General features: G+C 46.7%; 1 protein-coding gene across 2 annotated transcripts; it reads left to right on the top strand.

Annotated features, from left to right (window-relative positions):
- The first annotated feature begins 779 nt into the window (after nt 1–779).
- Nucleotides 780–4175, top strand: tmem100a (transmembrane protein 100a). 2 transcript variants are annotated; one of them, XM_030344746.1, is made up of 2 exons: nt 780–1358; nt 2384–4175. In XM_030344746.1, the coding sequence occupies exon 2, from the start codon at nt 2493–2495 to the stop codon at nt 2961–2963; it is 471 nt and encodes a 156-aa protein (XP_030200606.1). In that variant the 5' UTR covers nt 780–1358; nt 2384–2492; the 3' UTR covers nt 2964–4175. The 2 variants fall into 2 exon arrangements, with proteins under 2 accessions (XP_030200606.1, XP_030200598.1); XM_030344738.1 differs by having other exon boundaries at nt 791–1363.
- The last annotated feature ends 12577 nt before the right edge of the window (nt 4176–16752 follow it).

The raw sequence follows: 16752 nt of genomic DNA, 5'->3' as shown, positions 1-16752 counted from the left end.
AGCCTAGCCTAGATCCATGGCTTTAGACCCACTCCTAAAATAAGACATGGCCGCCCACACACCTGGGTGGTTCATTAAAGTTGTTTGAGTATTTAAAAGTTTAAGTTTAAGTATTTTCCTGTTTTATTGGTAGGTTTTGGTGGTGATTGTTCTGATGTAAAATATGTGGCATTTACAACTTCTGTACAAACGTAGAACACTTGCGTGTCGTGGTGCATGAGGACCGTGCGTTGGATTCCTAGTGTGCGTGCACGTGAGTGAAGAGGGGAATTGAAGAAAAAAAGCATACAACAGGCCATGAAGTGGTCGATGTGTTCCGTGTGTACTTTAACTTTGTGGTTAATGTAGACCTAGGATGTACATTTTAGCTATAATATAAGTGTAGCCTATGTTTTGCTAGGATAGGCCAATCAAATAAGACTAGGGTTTTTCACACTTTTCTCTGAACCCCTATAATGACTGCATGGTGAACCGGAATGACTGTGAAACCCAAAGAGAAGGGAGGCGAGATTATATCTCGTCCCACACGATCAATGGACGTCATCGATGAGGGTCTGGGTTCGCCAGAAAATCGTGACCGTTTTTAGGCTAAAGCGCCAGCATCATTGAGGGCGAATCCAGTGACCAATAGAGAGAGAGAGAGAGAGAGAGAGAGAGAGAGAGAGAGAGAGAGAGAGAGAGAGAGAGAGAGAGAGAGAGAGAGAGAGAGAGAGAGAGAGAGAGAGAGAGAGAGAGAGAGAGAGAGAGAGAGAGAGAAACGCAGTGTGTGTGTGTGTGTGTGTGTGTATGTGTGTGTGTGTGTGTGTGTGTGTGTGTGTGTGTGTGTGTGTGTGTGTGTGTGTGTGTGTGTGTGTATGTGTGTGTGTGTGTAGGTGTACGTGTACGCGCGCGCGTACACGTAAACGCGCGCCCAAGGGGTAAATAAACGAGCTCCGCACTAAGGGGTTAAGGAGGGCTCGAATAAAACCGAGCGAAAGAGTTGGAGAGCAGCAGCCAGCTACCCGGTCCCTGGTCCACGAGCAGAGCGGTTCAATGAAGATCAAAGAGGCAGAGCGGAGACAGCAGAGACACCCAACTGATTAACAGCAGGGGTCCCGTCACGGCGACCGGAGACACCCGACTGATAAACAGCAGGGGTCCCGTCACGCGACCGGAGACACCGGAGTGATTAACCGTCGGGGTCCCGACACGGCGACCGGAGAGCCGAGCCAGAGCAGAAAGGAGCCCGACGCGACCGGAGGACCGGATAGACCGGAGGACCGGACCGATGGTCCGCACTGCGCTGCTCTCGGAGAAAACTCTTCAGGTGGATTAGCCGAGGACGTTCTGTTTGAAAGCGAGCGAAATGGAACCCTCCTGTAAGGTATTTAAACCATCAATTAACTGTTGTTCTTTCGTCGTTTAGAAAAGTAATAATTGATAACTTTGTTCCGTGCAACTCTGCGGTGCTGGGTTAAGAAAGCTTGTAGCCTAGTTTGTCGTGAAACATGACAAGATGATTAGAAACCAAACGAGTCGTTGGGACCCAAAAAGGTGCCACGTTAAATTAAAGTTACATGAGCATAGGCTATTGTTTGTAATAATTGGCCAGTACCCTTCTAAAATATTCCAAAATATATGGAATATTTACCCAGAGTTTGGAAAACTCAACCCTGTGTTTGGTCAGTCTGATCGATCTATGTTTATTCTAATTTGCCATTTGCTCAAACATGAGAATGTAACAAAGTGTGATAGACATAAGCCTAGGTATGAAGTACTAAGCATGACTAAACCATAATTTGTTCAATGTTAATTTGTAGTTTGATACAGCCTACTTGATGTGTGAATAGGTTTGCAATACTATTTAGTTTTAAGTTCACCTACAGAAAAGAAGACCATAGCAAGGCATTTGTGCATACATGTTTTGAAGAAATTAGCCTAGGTAGGAGTAATTCCTTCATTACTGAGGGCTTTTGAATCCCACACAGGCTTAAACGCCTCATCAAGCATCATTCTACCCTAACAAGTTGTTTGTGATCAACAGTCTTCATAAACAGATCCACTCCTGATCTGTTTATGAGACTGTTGATCAGTGTGACGCGGGTTCCATTCCCAGGAGCGCCCTGGTAACGTGGCGTGGCCCAGCTCTCCAGGGAATGTCTGGTTGGGCTCGGAGCCCACTCTGAGACGAGGGGCTGGGGTTGTGCAAAGAGGCTCCGTGGCGTCCAAGACGCTGAGTGCTGTTTGTCTTAAAAACGAGTGTTGCGAAAATGTGCAATCAGTGAATAGTCCCCTCGCTCCCTACCGCCGCTGGATTCATTCGGTCCGTTGAGCAACACCATGTGTGCGATTTTATGTCCCCTTTACTTTCACGCTAACCCCGTTCGTCTTTGTCTCCTCGCAGCTTCCTGCTGAGACGACGGGAACGTCGGTAGAAGAAGAGCGGATTTAAAGCCCCGGTCAACAGGAGGCGCATCAAGTAACCCTTCTTAAGGAACCCGTTTCTCGCCGCGATGCCCGAAGCGACCGCCAAGAGCGCCGCGATGACGGCACCGCCGTCCCCCGAGCGCGTCCCGCCGGCGGACAAACCCAACAACAACAACGAGGAGGAGGATCTCTGCGCCCCGGCTCCCGCCCCCGCCCACGTCAGCATCCCATTGGTCAACGAGCACCAGCTGACGGCGGCCACGGGTGGGGCGGAGCTGTCGTGCTACCGCTGCACCGTGCCGTTCGGCGTGGTGGTGCTGATCGCCGGCGTGGTGGTCACCGCCGTGGCCTACAGCTTCAACTCGCACGGCTCCACCATCTCCTACTTCGGTCTGGTGCTGCTGTCCGCCGGCCTGCTGCTGCTGGCCGCCAGCGTGGCCTGCTGGAGGGTCAGGGTGGGCCGCCGGAAGGAGCGGCGGCGGGAGAGCCAGACCACCCTGGTGGCCCCCCGCAAGAGCATCTTCGGCGAGAGGCTGCCCCCCGGCCAGCAGAGGTGATCGCCTGGGGGAGAGGAAACGAGACAGAACTGAGTTTGACTCAAATTGTTTTTGAGTCACGTATTTACAGGAGGGCGGACTGCTAAGGCCCAGGGAGGGGAGCCTTTAAGACCCCGGCCTCCAGGCCAGACTTTGAGCGGCTCAGAGGAGAGCTAGGCGGAACGATGGGGAAGTGTTGTACGCAGAACGCAAGGCCCTTCCATTTGTCAAACAGACACAATACATCTGGCCCGCAGGGCGGGGAACCCATTCAGCCCCAGCCAGACCTCGATGAAGATGAATTATCCCTGTGTAGTGCCACGGAGAGGAAGTCAGCCATTCCTCCAGTGATACATCTGTTGGCTTCACTGGGGAAAGAAGGGGGGGAGGGAAGAGAAGGAAAAAATGAAGAAATCCAGGAGGGTGAATCATCTAGCATGTGTCCAGTTGGACGTTTCCTAATCCTGCTGGAGCTCTGGAAGGGAAGACATTGTTAACACAGCCTTATGCCCTGGGATGGTACTTATATAAGCATTTAGTTATTAACCAGTGTTAAGAGCCATTGAAAGTTTCCTTTGTGAAGGGGGATTGATGAGGCCCGTATGAACGACAAGTAAGGAGAGAAGGCGAATGCGTCAAACAGCCTTGAATGTGTATATTCATTACCTAAGCACTTTACTCAAAATTATCCAAGCTACTATCCAAACTATTCTTTGTAATGACAAAGCGTGCCGGCATCTGGTGTATTGTCTGTACCTCCTGTCGGCGTACGCAGCATATCAACGTGTACTGTGATCACTCTGCACTGCAGAATATTGTGCATGGCTCGCCTCTGAGCGGCGGAGGCATGAATTGTTAATAGACGTTCAAAAGGTTAAATAAAGCGTTCATTAGACATTCATTCATTTTTAATTATTTCATTAGGCTGAGTCGGGTCTGTTCTAAGAGCGCAGGAAGCTGTCATTAAGTTCCGAGGGACTGGGGTCATTCTAGAGCCGAATCTGAACCTCGTTACCTCTTCTGCCTTGAAGTTCAACCATCTCTTTTCTACATTTCACTTCGTAGTCATAATGATAATCAACAGAGAAATTCGATCATTTGAAGTAGAGTAAATCATTGCACAACATGCCGTCACACAAGGTATCCGTCTATTTGCATAGTCCTGTTTCAGCAGACCGATACCAGATGCGGGGTCAGGGGTCAAACAAACCAATAAAACCAACCAAAAACATCGTCAGTGAGCAACCACAAGATTTCTTTCCTAAATGTGTCTTTCCCATAATATGTTGTCAATACGTCATCATGTTGTAATAACACCAAGGTAGATAACATAATGAAATGAATCACAAGTAGTTGTGGCCGATGTATACATCAGCACACATTGTTGCCCTATGCTTTACAAAGTATTTGTCGGATGGTCACACAGTCAATAAGCAGCTTCAATGTGTTCGGTTGGAATTCTGTGAGAATTTAAATGGAATTCCGTGATAATTCAGTCATATCCAGAGAATAGACAGTTGGCACTCTGTGAGAATTTAAACGGAATTCTGTGATAATTCAGTTGGAATCCAGAGAAACGTCAGTTGGAATTCCGTAAGAATTAAAATGGAATTCCGTGATAATTCAGTCGGAATCCAGAGAAATGTCAGGGGTGTCAGTTGAATTCTGAGAAAACCCGACGTGTGAGTCCATAGGTCGCGGCCCGCTGGGAGGAAGTGGCGGGCCCTCCTGTTCGGTGAGGTTCAAAATAGCATGGATGTGGAAGTGTATAAATAGACAGCATTTGCGTTGCTATGCGTCTCTGTGACACCAGACACTACAACTACACGTTAGCTTGCGTCAGAGATGCACCTACAACACACTTTTCCTGGTCCTCTCTGTGCCAAGCCATTGGGGGTGGAGGGGGGGGTGTGTTCAGAGCTGACCACTCATTCTCTAATGAGATGAGAAGGCAAATATAGTTATAGGTAGACTAGGCAATTTATCAAATCAGTCATATTTGTTGAAATTCTCTTTACATCCTAAAAGCAATCAATAAATCAAATGCTTTGACAATAAAAAAATAAAGGAATGTTATCTTTACAAAAGAAGCCCATACCATCATTGTCTTCCTCCCGAATGCAATGATTGGATGTCTTACCTGTCTGTCTGCTTACCTACCCGGCTTCCTAGTCACATGACCCTAGTCTTCCACAAGGCTAGGCGCAGTCCTTCTGCTAAAGCTAGCGAGCTAGTCATGTGTTTTGGGGGCGTGGCTTTGGAGGGAGGTATCTTGCTCTAGCTGGTATCACCAAATCACCTAGCCTATCTTTAGGTAAAATATACATTCAAGTATCGATAGCTATGAGATGCACTATTCTTTTGTTTTACCGATACAACAGTGATACGTAACTACTATATTGATAAATAGTAGGTTGGTAGTGTTTCCTCTTCTGCTGTTCAACGCACTGAACCCTAGCTGTCTTAGGGTGCTGGTGTCGTTTCTCCTTTGGGTTTTACATTCATCTAACTTCCTGAAAGTAAGATAAAAATGTCCGTGCATTGATAGTATTGCAGTAGTAACATAGTACTACATAGTACATAGTAAGTAGTGACCCCACCCTCTATCCGCTGTCTTTAAACATTAACTAACTGCTAACAAAAGCTGAAGAACACATGGTGGTTTAGTGGTGGAAAACATCAATTGGGCGGGTTAGGTTTAAGGTGTGACCCCTAATGTGTCATGTTTGGGCCCCCGGGGGCCTGGGGGCTGGTCTGCTCAGGGGTCCATACCTTCGTCCAAGCCTCAAACCCCATTCATTAAACGGAGAGGAAATCTCCAGTAACGGCCCCAATGGTCATAACAAGAGCGGTTGGGTCTTTTAAGCTGGAGCTGATTGTTCCTGGGCCAAGACAGGATAAACACAATTAAAAGTAATGAGCGTCAGGAGCTTGAACTGACCGCCAAGACGCAGTGACCATGAAGCGGAAGGGAAACCACCGCAGAAGACTGGAGACACGCAGCTCACAAGACAGCTTGAGGCCGAGTGGAAACAGCCTGGACCAGAGACAGCCTGGACCATGAAATAAATATCAGAGTGCAGATATATTGTTCCATAGGAGAGATACATTTGACCAGACAAGAGACAGATTGAAGCAGAGCAGAGACAGATGGAAGCAGAGTAGATACAGATGAAAGCAGCTTGAAACAAATTCAAGCAGCGGGGAGAGTCAATTGGACGTAAAGACTACAAACTGCAGAGTTAGCTTGAAACAGACTAGAGCGGCAGCTTGTATCAGAATACAGAAAGAGCAGAGTATAGACAGCAGATTGATACAAGTTTAAACAGACTAAAAAGTCATTTTGAAGAGACAACAGATTAGAAACAGCAGCAGACTAGAGCCAACAGAGTAGAAACAGCAGCCAAGTAGAGACAGCAAGGTAGAAATAGCAGCAACCTAGAGACAATAGAGTAGACACAACAGAATTAAGACAGCTTCAGAGTGGAGAAAACTGACTAGAAACAGCTGCCAAGAAGAGACAGCAAGGTAGAAACAGCAGAAGAGTAGAGACAACAGAATAGAGAGATAATAGTAAAAAAAAAAGAGCTGAGTAGAAACTACTGAGAAGATACAATGGCAGAGACAACATAGAAGAGACAGCAGAGAAGAGACACCAGCAGAGTAGAAACACACAAAGATAAACAACAGAGACAACAGAGAAGAGACACCAGCAGAATAGAAACACCCAAATGTAAACAACAGAGACAGCAGAGAAGAGGCACCAGCAGAGTAGAAACACCCAAATATAAACAACAGAGACAACAGAGAAGAGACAACAGCAGAGTAGAAACACCCAAATATAAACAACAGAGACAACAGAGAAGAGACACCAGCAGAATAGAAACACCCAAATATAAACAACAGAGACAACAGAGAAGAGACAACAGCAGAGTAGAAACAACAGATACAACCAAGTAAGGCAGCAGCAGAGTAGAAACAGCAGAGACAACAGAGTGAAGACAGCAGCAGGGGAGAAACAACAGAGTAGAGACCACTTGGATCAGACCAGAGCTGGAGACAGCCCCTGCCTTTCTCTGCTCTCCCCTCCTTCGTCTCTGAGCTGTTGGATACGCTGGCCAGCCGCCACACACACATTCATCAAAGCCTCACACACAACCCCACTACCGTGCTAAGTACCTCCTCTTGTTCAGCGAAGATTTACAGAGGTCAATATTTAATAAATCCTTTAGCACTGGCCCTCAGCCAAGGAAACTTAAATCTTCCCCAAATTGGAGTACATTAAAAGATGAAACTTCTGCATGACCTTGTTACAAAAAAAGCATCTTCTTATTGAGTGTTCTTTATGAGTGAGACTAGTAAAGTTTAATGGGTTTTAGTTTTGGTTTGGAAGAGGGATTGCATTCCTTGATTCGTGAAACGGTTTGTTTAAGATAGCAATCGTCTCCTTATGTTTGGGTTTCGGATTCTTCCTCACCTCTGCAGGGAGAAGATAGATATGTTGGATTAACTTTTTTTTGCCGTATTTACTTTTGAGATTTGTTTGAATAAAACCTTAAAATCCCTTCAACTGAATTCACTCGCATTAATTGCAAATAATCTTATTTAAAAAAAGTTACATATTTACCCCTATATAAGTCCCTTCAAATTAATTCTCTCAAGTTAAGTAAGAAATAATCAAATTTGTACGTGAATTACAGTTTTTTTCGATTGCTTAAACACTAAAATCAAAAGTATGACACTATTATCAAAACCTTACACTCAAGGATCATAACATGAGCCCAGATCTGCACCACTATAAGCACAATGTCAGCTTCACACTTTTTGCAAAACAATACACACAGTGATTTGCAAAACACTAAACACACTTAACATACATTACACACAAAAATCTATCATGAAGTCACGTCCTTGCAATACCAAAGCACTGACTGTCAAATTACCACACCGTCCAACCAATTGGTTCAACACAGTCATCAGGTGTGCAAACACTTGTTTGCTTAATTGCAGACACAACAATCAGAACTGTTTCAGCAACATCCACATTTCACCGTCTTATATCTTCCACCATACTCTCCATTCCTCAACCCTATAGAAGAGTTTTTCTCGGCATGGCGGTGGAAGGTATATGATCTCCGTCTCCAGGCTGAGGTACCCCTCATCCAAGCCATGGAGGAGGCCTGTGACCAGATGGAGGTAGCAGCAATGCAAGGATGGATTCGTCATTCAAGACGTTTCTTTCCAAGGTGTCTTGCTAATGACAACATTGCCTGCGATGTTGATGAAATTCTCTGGCCAGATCCAGCTAGGCGAAGAGACAATGTCTAGTTGTTGTTTTTTAACTTACAATGCGTAAAGTGACGTTTGATTACAGTATTTTGAATCTCTATGTCAACATTTTGGGCGTGTTGAGAAATAAATGAGGTTCTTCAGTCTGCAACATTGGTCTTGTGTATTGTTTGGTGAATTTACATTATATTTGTACTTTGTTGATAGTAGCCTACTCTAATCATAGGGAAGTAGAAGTGCTAAAAGTGTTTTAGGTTTATCACAGCAGAGTGTAACTCGTGCAAACAGAGTATAGTAATGTGAAACGTGTGTGTTTCATATAGTAACAAAGTGTGGTTTTTAAAAAGAAGTGTATAGTTTTTACAGGAGTGTTTAATTTTGCAAAGGATCTGTAGTGTTTTGCTAATTGGGTGAGTGGTTGTGCTAATTGTGTGTAGTGTTTTGAAAACACAGGCCCTGTTTTGAACATTGTGCTTAAGCAATCGAGAAAAACTGTAAGTATACACAAGCGAGCTAAGTTGGTTTGCACCGCTTTTGACCCAAAGTTACTTCAAGAGCCTGAATCAAACCCGGGTTTCCCCAAAGTCGATTCAGTCTGTGGATGAAAGGCCCCAAAAGTGAAGTGAAGCAGTTTGGGGTTTAAGTACTTAAGCTCCTGCGTCATAGAGCGGTTAGCATTATTCTGTCGGTCTATCCACAAACGTCTCTGTATGAGCCGCAGAACAGATGAGAAGCAGAGTTCATACCATCTTTAAAAGATTAAAACCAAATAAAACAAATTGCTTGAAATATTCCCTTTAACTAACCCAAACTATTTCTCTATTTCAACTGTCACCCTTCTGACCACATGTGTTTAGTATGTATAACCCAACTCTGGAATGTACATTCTATAATACGAAAGAATGCGCTACTAATTTATAGGACAAAAGAAAATACTTATTGTATGAAATGTTTCCAGTTTGCTAAAGATGTGTGTGTGTGTGTGTGTGTGTGTGTGTGTGTGTGTGTGTGTGTGTGTGTGTGTGTGTGTTTGTGTGTGTGTGTGTGTGTGTGTGTGTGTGTGTGTGTGTGTGTGTGTGTGTGTGTGTGTGTGTGTGTGTGTGTGTGTGTGTGTGTGTGTATGTGTGTGCGTGTGTGTGTTTGTACGTGTGTGTGTGTGTGTGTATATATGTGTGGTGATGGATGCCATTGCTCAATGGTTCTGCTCTGCTCAACAAATAAATACTGTAAAGAAACAATAACAAATCCAAAGTGTTGTGTAGTGCATGAGATGTACATATGTACATTTCTAAGAAAAGAGTTTTCGACATGCATTCCAGTGATCTTGGTCCCATGTTAAACCACTTTGCCGAAACACAAAACGTTTCACAATTGAAAGCGTCTACAGCGAGGCTAACTGCGGGCCAGCTCCTTCGTTCTCACGGAGGAGTGACGTCTCACACCCAGCTGACACATGGATTGGCGCCACGCCAAACTGCCAGCGATCTCCTTCTCCTCCCTCCCTCCCTCCTCCTCCTTCTCCTCCACCTCCCACTCCCTCCCTCCCTCCCTCCTCCTCCTTCTCCTCCACCTCCCACTCCCTCCCTGCCTCCCTCCTCCCCCTTCTCCTCCACCTCCCCCTCCTCCTCCCTCCCTCCCCCTCCTCCCTCCTCTCCTCCTCCTCCCCCTCCCTCCTCCTCCTCCTACTCCTCCATCAAATCTGAAAACCTGCTGCCCTCCCTTACAAATGGGAAAACTTTCACTCCAACCTTCCTTTCCCTCAAATGAACCAGGTGACTATGCAGAAATGAAGTGGAGTGTGTCCCGTTTAGCACTGTATACAAAATAACTTTAAAATTATGATTCTAAGGACCTCTGGTTCTGTCCCAAAATGGGGAGACCAGCTGTCCATTCATTTTTGTGAGATCCCTCATGAAGATAAGTCCAGCAGGACCCCGTAAGTGCTAACTCTAAGAAACCACTGACACCAACTCAAAGTAATCCGAATTGCTTAACCCAGCGACAAAACACGCAACACATGGAAAACATCAGTCCACAGAACACAGTGGACCGTTCCATCAGTTCAATGCTTTAATCCTGTAAATGAAAGGAGTCTGAAGGGTAAAGATGTCTCTGAACTCTGGCCCAAATAAGCTCATTCAGCAGGAACACTATGCTCTGAAACTGGTGTGCTCTGACGGATTTCTGATGGAAGGAATTCTTGGGTTGTGGGTCGGCTTAGCTCAGGAGGTAGAGCGGGCAGATCCCTGGCCCTGTTGAGGTGTACCAGAGTAAGACACCTAACCCTAACTGCTCCTTACGACTGGGCTGTTGCCTTGCGGTGTAAGGGCCGTTGCAAGTCGCTTTGGATAAAAGCATCTGCTAAATGTTGTAAATGTCAAATTCTTAAACTATACTTTACTGGGACTGTGTACTGGATTTGATCCCCAATGTCCAGAACTTTACTTAAAGTCATCCCTCAGTGATATATCTCCTACCTGCCCATTATTGAGATGTATCTGAATTTACTGTGTGTCACTTTGGACAAAGTTGAATAGTAGCCAAACACACAGTAATGGGTATCCTGTCCCTGCAGCCACCCTCACGCTCCCCATCTGGTAATCTGCTCTTTGTTTCAGGATCTCTACCTCATCTGTTTTCTATTGCCTTCCCTGCCTCCACCAATCACAGCCCTCTCCCACCCAGCTGCTGACGCGGTCGCCCGCTCGCTCCACTGACCCCAGAACAACGACACCCAGGTGGGGTTGAACCGAACCACGCTACAGGGGGAGCGCATGGCTGCTTCATATTAGCGGCTGACGTCAAGAGAGGGAGAAGCCGTCGCCACGGTGATTAAGACGGCGACACGGTTCAGGGAATGTGTTTCCAATCTGCTCCCCCCCCCCCCCCCCCCTGAGACTGGGAAAGGTTCGGTTGCAGTGATGGTGACGTCATCAAAGTTTATTTTCCTCTTGTTCTGACTGTGTTGTCTCCCTCACCATCTTCTCTTCATCCCCCTCCCTCCCTTTTACCTCTCTCCCTCTCTTCTCCACCTCTCCCTCCCTCTCTCTCCCTCTCCCCCCTCTCTCCAATGTCTCTCTACCTCCTCCTCGGATCCGCTCTCTACCTTCTCTTTTTATTCTCCCTATTTTCTCCTCTTTCTCCCTCTCCCCCCTCTCTGGGTACATCATCCTCCATTGCTCTATTAACCTTCTCCCTCTCTTCTCCTCTTTCACCCTTTCTTCTCTGTCCCTCTACCTCCTCCACCGTTGCTCTTTTTCCCCTCACCCTCTCTTCTCCTCTTTCTCCCTTTTTCCTCCGTCTCTCTACCTCTTCCTCCATCACTCTCGTTATCGTCTCGCTCACTTCGCCCTCTTTTCTCGTCTTCCTCCCTCTCTCCCTCCCTCTCTCCCCCTCCAAACCTCCCCTTCACTCTCTCTCTCTCTCTCTCTCTCTCTCTCTCTCTCTCTCTCTCTCTCTCTCTCTCTCTCTCTCTCTCTCTCTCTCTCTCTCTCTCTCTCTCTCTCTCTCTCTCTCTCTCTCTCATTAACCCCTCTCTCTCTCCTGGCTCTCCCTCTTTCTCTTCTGCCTCTCCCTCCCATTCCCCCTCCCTCCCTCTCCCCCTCCCTCTCCCTCCCTCATCCCCAGTCTGTTATCTGTCACGCCGATGGCGGACCAGAGCAATAACAAACCGTGTCATTCATAATTCTAGCTGGGGGGGCTCCCTGAGATGGAAGTAAATCAGAAGGATTCACACTAAACAACATCAGTTGATTGAGTGTTGCGTTCCAATAAAGCAATAAACGTGATTTACTCCTCTCAAATTACAACATGTCATGGTTAATAACCGAATCAAATGCAATATTGCATTCGGAGCGCCAGGCCATGTATCATCATCTGTGAACCTTTCAATAAACCGGCTTCAACACCAGAAAGCAGCAAACAAGTTAGCCTACTACCCTTCATCAATTAGACTTATGTGTAATTTTCGTAGTTTAAGTCTACCTCCCAAATATAACTCTGTATCGCAATACACATCCCTGATGTGCTTTGTTTTTATTTAGTTATTTTTGTGTTGTTAAACTCGTTAAGCAATTTGTACTGCTGTTTTGTATGAAAAGGACTCGATTAATAAAGTTTGATGTGGGTGGACGCTGGAATGAAAAATAACTAGATAAGATATCGTATCGTTCTCTTCGGCGGCACCTATGGCAATGAAAGACTGTTTGCGGTACACAAGTGGTAGTGTGTTGAAGAGCGAGTCTGTGGTGGTAGCCATACCCGCTCTGACTGAACAACCACTGCTGGGCGAGGGAAAAGGCTCCTTATCTGTATCGCTCGCCGTTTGAATGCATGATGGGAAAGTCGCAACCGTCATCTAACTCTTAACCCTCATAATACTGCCAACAAAAGGACTTACATCAATGGGCTGAAGGCTCACCGTTGTGTTACCTCATTCGGAGATATAGTGATTTAACTAACATTTATTTATTAGAAAATCTTTGTGATTTTTTGCCACTTTAACCCGTGTCCCCTCACAGGAGCAGAAGTTCAAGGTGGTTCTCAGAAGCATTGGAGAACATTTCAGAGAGTGCTGTTTCTAAAGGACACTTGAGGCAGAGCGCTGGGAATACCCTTTTGTTTTTCCAGCTCTATTTCCCATAATGCAACTGCAGCAGTGCGATAGAGAACAGAGTCAGGACACAGGATCCATCTGAGACACCCACACACAACCATTGAAACAGTGTGGTGTTTCACACACTGTTTGAAACAATTCATCCTTGTTAAGTGTCACTGTCTCTCTCCCTAACAGGGAGAGGGAAGTGTGTTTGAAGTGAGGTGAATGTTCTTCTAGATCAGCCCTGGACATTCCTCTTGCCTGGGTCAGAGACAGTTCTGAGAGAGGTTTGACCAGTGGTTAACTCACCCAGTGCTCCCCAGACCAGACTAGAAGAAACCAGACCGCAGACTAGACTGTGTGTGTGTGTGTGTGTGTATGTGTGTGTGTGTGTGTGTGTGTGTGTGTGTTTGTGTGTTTGTGTGTGTGTGCGTGTGCATGCTTGTGTGTCTGTGTGTTTGTGCGAGTGCGTGTGTTTGTGTTTGTGCAAGTGTGTGTGTGTGTGTGTGTGTGGGTGTGCCAGTGTGTGTGTGTGTGTGTGTGTGTGTGTGTCTGTGTGTTTGTGCGAGTGCGTGTGTTTGTGCAAGTGTGTGTGTGTGTGTGTGTGTGTGTGTGTGTGCGTGGGGGTTTGTGTGTGTGTGTTTGTGTGTGTGTGTGTGTGTGTGTGTGTGTGTGTGTGTTTGTGTGGCTGGTGCTGGGAGCAATAGCTTGTGTAAGGCGTGTCTGTCACGACGGCTCTGCTGAAATCAACAAAATACATAAAACTTACAACGAAACAGAGACAATTCTCAGACAATCCCCGGAGGAGACAGAAAGAAAAAAATAATTCATTCAAACATGCTGAGTGGGTATTTACTTGAGTGAGTGTTTGACAAGTACCTTGGGTTCTGGCTTGGAGCGGTTCAAACCAGGAGTTGTACTGAGAGAGAGGGAATCCTCCTTTATGCTGGTTCCTCTAACAGAACCCTGACACCCACAGACCTCCAGCCAGCACTCTTTCCCTGAAACACCCTTGCAACACATCTCTTTCTCTTCCTGGGGGGGGGGGGAGGGGGTTAAGGTGGGGTTCATAGGACGTGGACAATGGACTGCCTAATGTGTTCATTGAGTAATATGGCTGTTGTTACAAGGCCTCTTGTGGTGAATGAGCAACAAGGGGATGTCCGGGTTAGAGTCATACAGCGAATACACAGAGAGCTAGCCAACGAGGGAGTCTGACATCCTCTGGGGAAGATGCAGACCCCTGACCCTAGCCCCCCGCCCCCCAAGAAAACCCCCTTCATTAGCAAGGAAGAATCTCCTGAAGGACCGCAAAGCGGGGGATCCCTCCTTCCAGGGATGGTCAAGTGGGCAATGGCTGCCGTAATTGACATACATACAAGCTAGTTCTTTAATTAAATTAAATTGTATCTACGGTGGTGGGATGCTGGCCAGTAAACCGTTAGGGAAGACCAGGCATCAAGTCGCAGCCACTGCAAAAGAAAAGGAATCCAGTCAGTCACCGCATGAGACCAGGCATCCAGTCGCAGCCACGGCAAAAGAAAAGGAATCCAGTCAGTCACCGCATAAGAGCAGGCATCCAGTCGCAGCCGCTGCAAAAGACCAGGCATCCAGTCATAGCTCCGACTAGCTCTGCGTCCTAAACACACAGTTGAGGTTTGCTAAAGCAGCACGCACTCATGTCCTCTAATCCAGGCTGGACCTGCGGAGCCGTCAGATGGGACCGGGGCGAATGCCAACAAGAACAACATGAGTGGATGGCGCTGGAATCTTGACTCTGTTTTGAAAGAAGCCAGCGTTTGTATAACAAACGCTGGTTTCAACATGTAGCTCGACAGTTTTGTTTTCTGGCTGTGAAACAACGATGAAGATGATGATGATGATCCTGAGCTGTATTCATATTTCCCAACAGTGCTTCAAGGATATCATCCAGCTGGGATTTGCGGATCTCAACCACAGGGGGTCTCAGCCGTAGGGGGTCTCGGCTTCGAAGGTCTTTGTGTGGAATAATGAAATGCTTGGTTTTTGTCGCCATGACAGCCACTAAAAAACATAAAAAAGGAATGCACCCACAAAGTACCTTCGCAGCAACAGCGCTATAAACCAGGGTGAGACAACATGCTGGTTCTGAAAGGTCAAAGAGTGCCTTGCCCAAGAACAGAGGTGTCCTCATCTATCCAGGAGGGTCTGAGCATTTGCTCCGGCAACTCACTAGACATGACAATAAAGACTTTTGCTCAAGGGCTGGACTGAGCTCAGTTCATCCAGGAGGCCCAAGGGATTTCAACCGGCGATCCACATGAGGCGACAAGCTCAAAAGCCTTGCTCAAGGGACCGGAGAAGTGTCGGGTGTCCTCGCTTTGTCCAGGGGGGGTCCAGAGGATTTGAACCCGGTAACCCGTCCAGTCTTGGGGTGTTGTCCTCTCCCAGCAGACGCAGCTGTGCCGTGAGAAGAGGAAACCGGGGTGGGGGGGGGGGGGGGGCAAGGGAGAGGGTGGGGGTGCGAGGGGGGAGGGAGGGGGGGAGGTAGGCATGTGTTCCCACGCCCAACAGAAGAGCCGGGGAAACAGCCCAACAGAAACAAACAGAGGACTCAGGAAGGAAGGGCCTCTCTGTAGGGGCCTTATCAGATCTAGGGGAGTAAAGGGGAGTAAAGGGGAGTGTTGGGGGGTATAGGGGGTTTAGGGGGGTGTAGAGGAGCGTGGGGGAGTCTAGGGGATTGTAGGGAGGTGTAGGGGGGTGTAGAAGGGTGTAGGGGAGTAGAGGGGGTTGACGGGGGATCTAGGGGGATGTATGGGGTTGCAGGGGGCTATAGGGGGGTGTATGGGGGTGTTGGGGGGTGTAGGGGGATGTTGGGGGGTGTTGGTTCACGGTCTGACAAAGCACAGATGTAACGCACACATTTGCCAATTCTGTGCTGCTCAGAGTTTTCTTAGTGTGTGTTTGGCTCTCACGGACACAAGTCCTACGACTTATAAGCTATGATAACACTATGATACATATTCAATAGAAAAAGGTCTCATAAAAAGGTGGCAAGGATATAAACAGACTAATGAGCCCTGTGGTGCAATGTGTAAACACAGACCAGCCACTGAACAGATGTGCATAGGTTTAGAAGGATGTGTGAACCAGATGTATCTTTGTGATCTGTTGTAAGTACTGAGGTATTAAACGAATCGGGTTAGGGGTCTGGGTCAACACCACAGCTCTGTACGCTCAAGAAGTACAACATATGGATGTTAAACGCTTATTTCAACATGCTGAATGGTTGTTTACTTCCAACCCTGTTACACAAGTTCCTTGTGCTCAGGAAGAGGAGATGTCTGTCTCATCTGTTTTCCCATCTTAAAACAAACTTGTGTCTGGAAGGGCCAACACACATAAACAAGGTTTGTCCTTGAGGAGGTTTTTCTTGTACCTTGACCAACTGTTAAAAATATGACATTGTATAGGCACGACAAAAAAAATCTGTAAAATATTAACCCTATACGTAAAACTAACCCTTTTGGTTATTATTTCACCGCTCTGCCCTACACAAAGCGAAGGGCAGACATATTTTTTCATCAAAGGCTAGTGTGATAATAATTTCATTATCTGTCTATTTATTTATATAAATTTGTAGGCCATTTACAAATATTTCCAGGTTCAGTAGGACTACTTTAAAAACTGCTTCTCCCAGGCTTGCCTTCTTTGTCAGGTGGAGGTGTGTTGCTTGGCGTGGTGAAGGTTTTGCTCCCAACTCTCTGGTCTCTGGAGAGGGGTTTAGCCCCACTTACGGCCAAACACTCTCTGGTGTCAAGACCCGCATCCGATAGCTTCTGAATGTAGCGAGTAAGGGAGTGTCATGTGGTTAATATGCAACGGCTATGAACCTTTGATTCAAACAGGCTATGATTAAGATTCCTTAAAGGGATACTTCACCGG

This window comes from Gadus morhua, chromosome 2 (assembly GCF_902167405.1).
Source record: "Gadus morhua chromosome 2, gadMor3.0, whole genome shotgun sequence".
Classification (NCBI taxonomy): domain Eukaryota; kingdom Metazoa; phylum Chordata; class Actinopteri; order Gadiformes; family Gadidae; genus Gadus; species Gadus morhua.
Note: the sequence above shows the minus strand (reverse complement) of the source record. Positions and strands in the feature narration are given on the sequence as shown.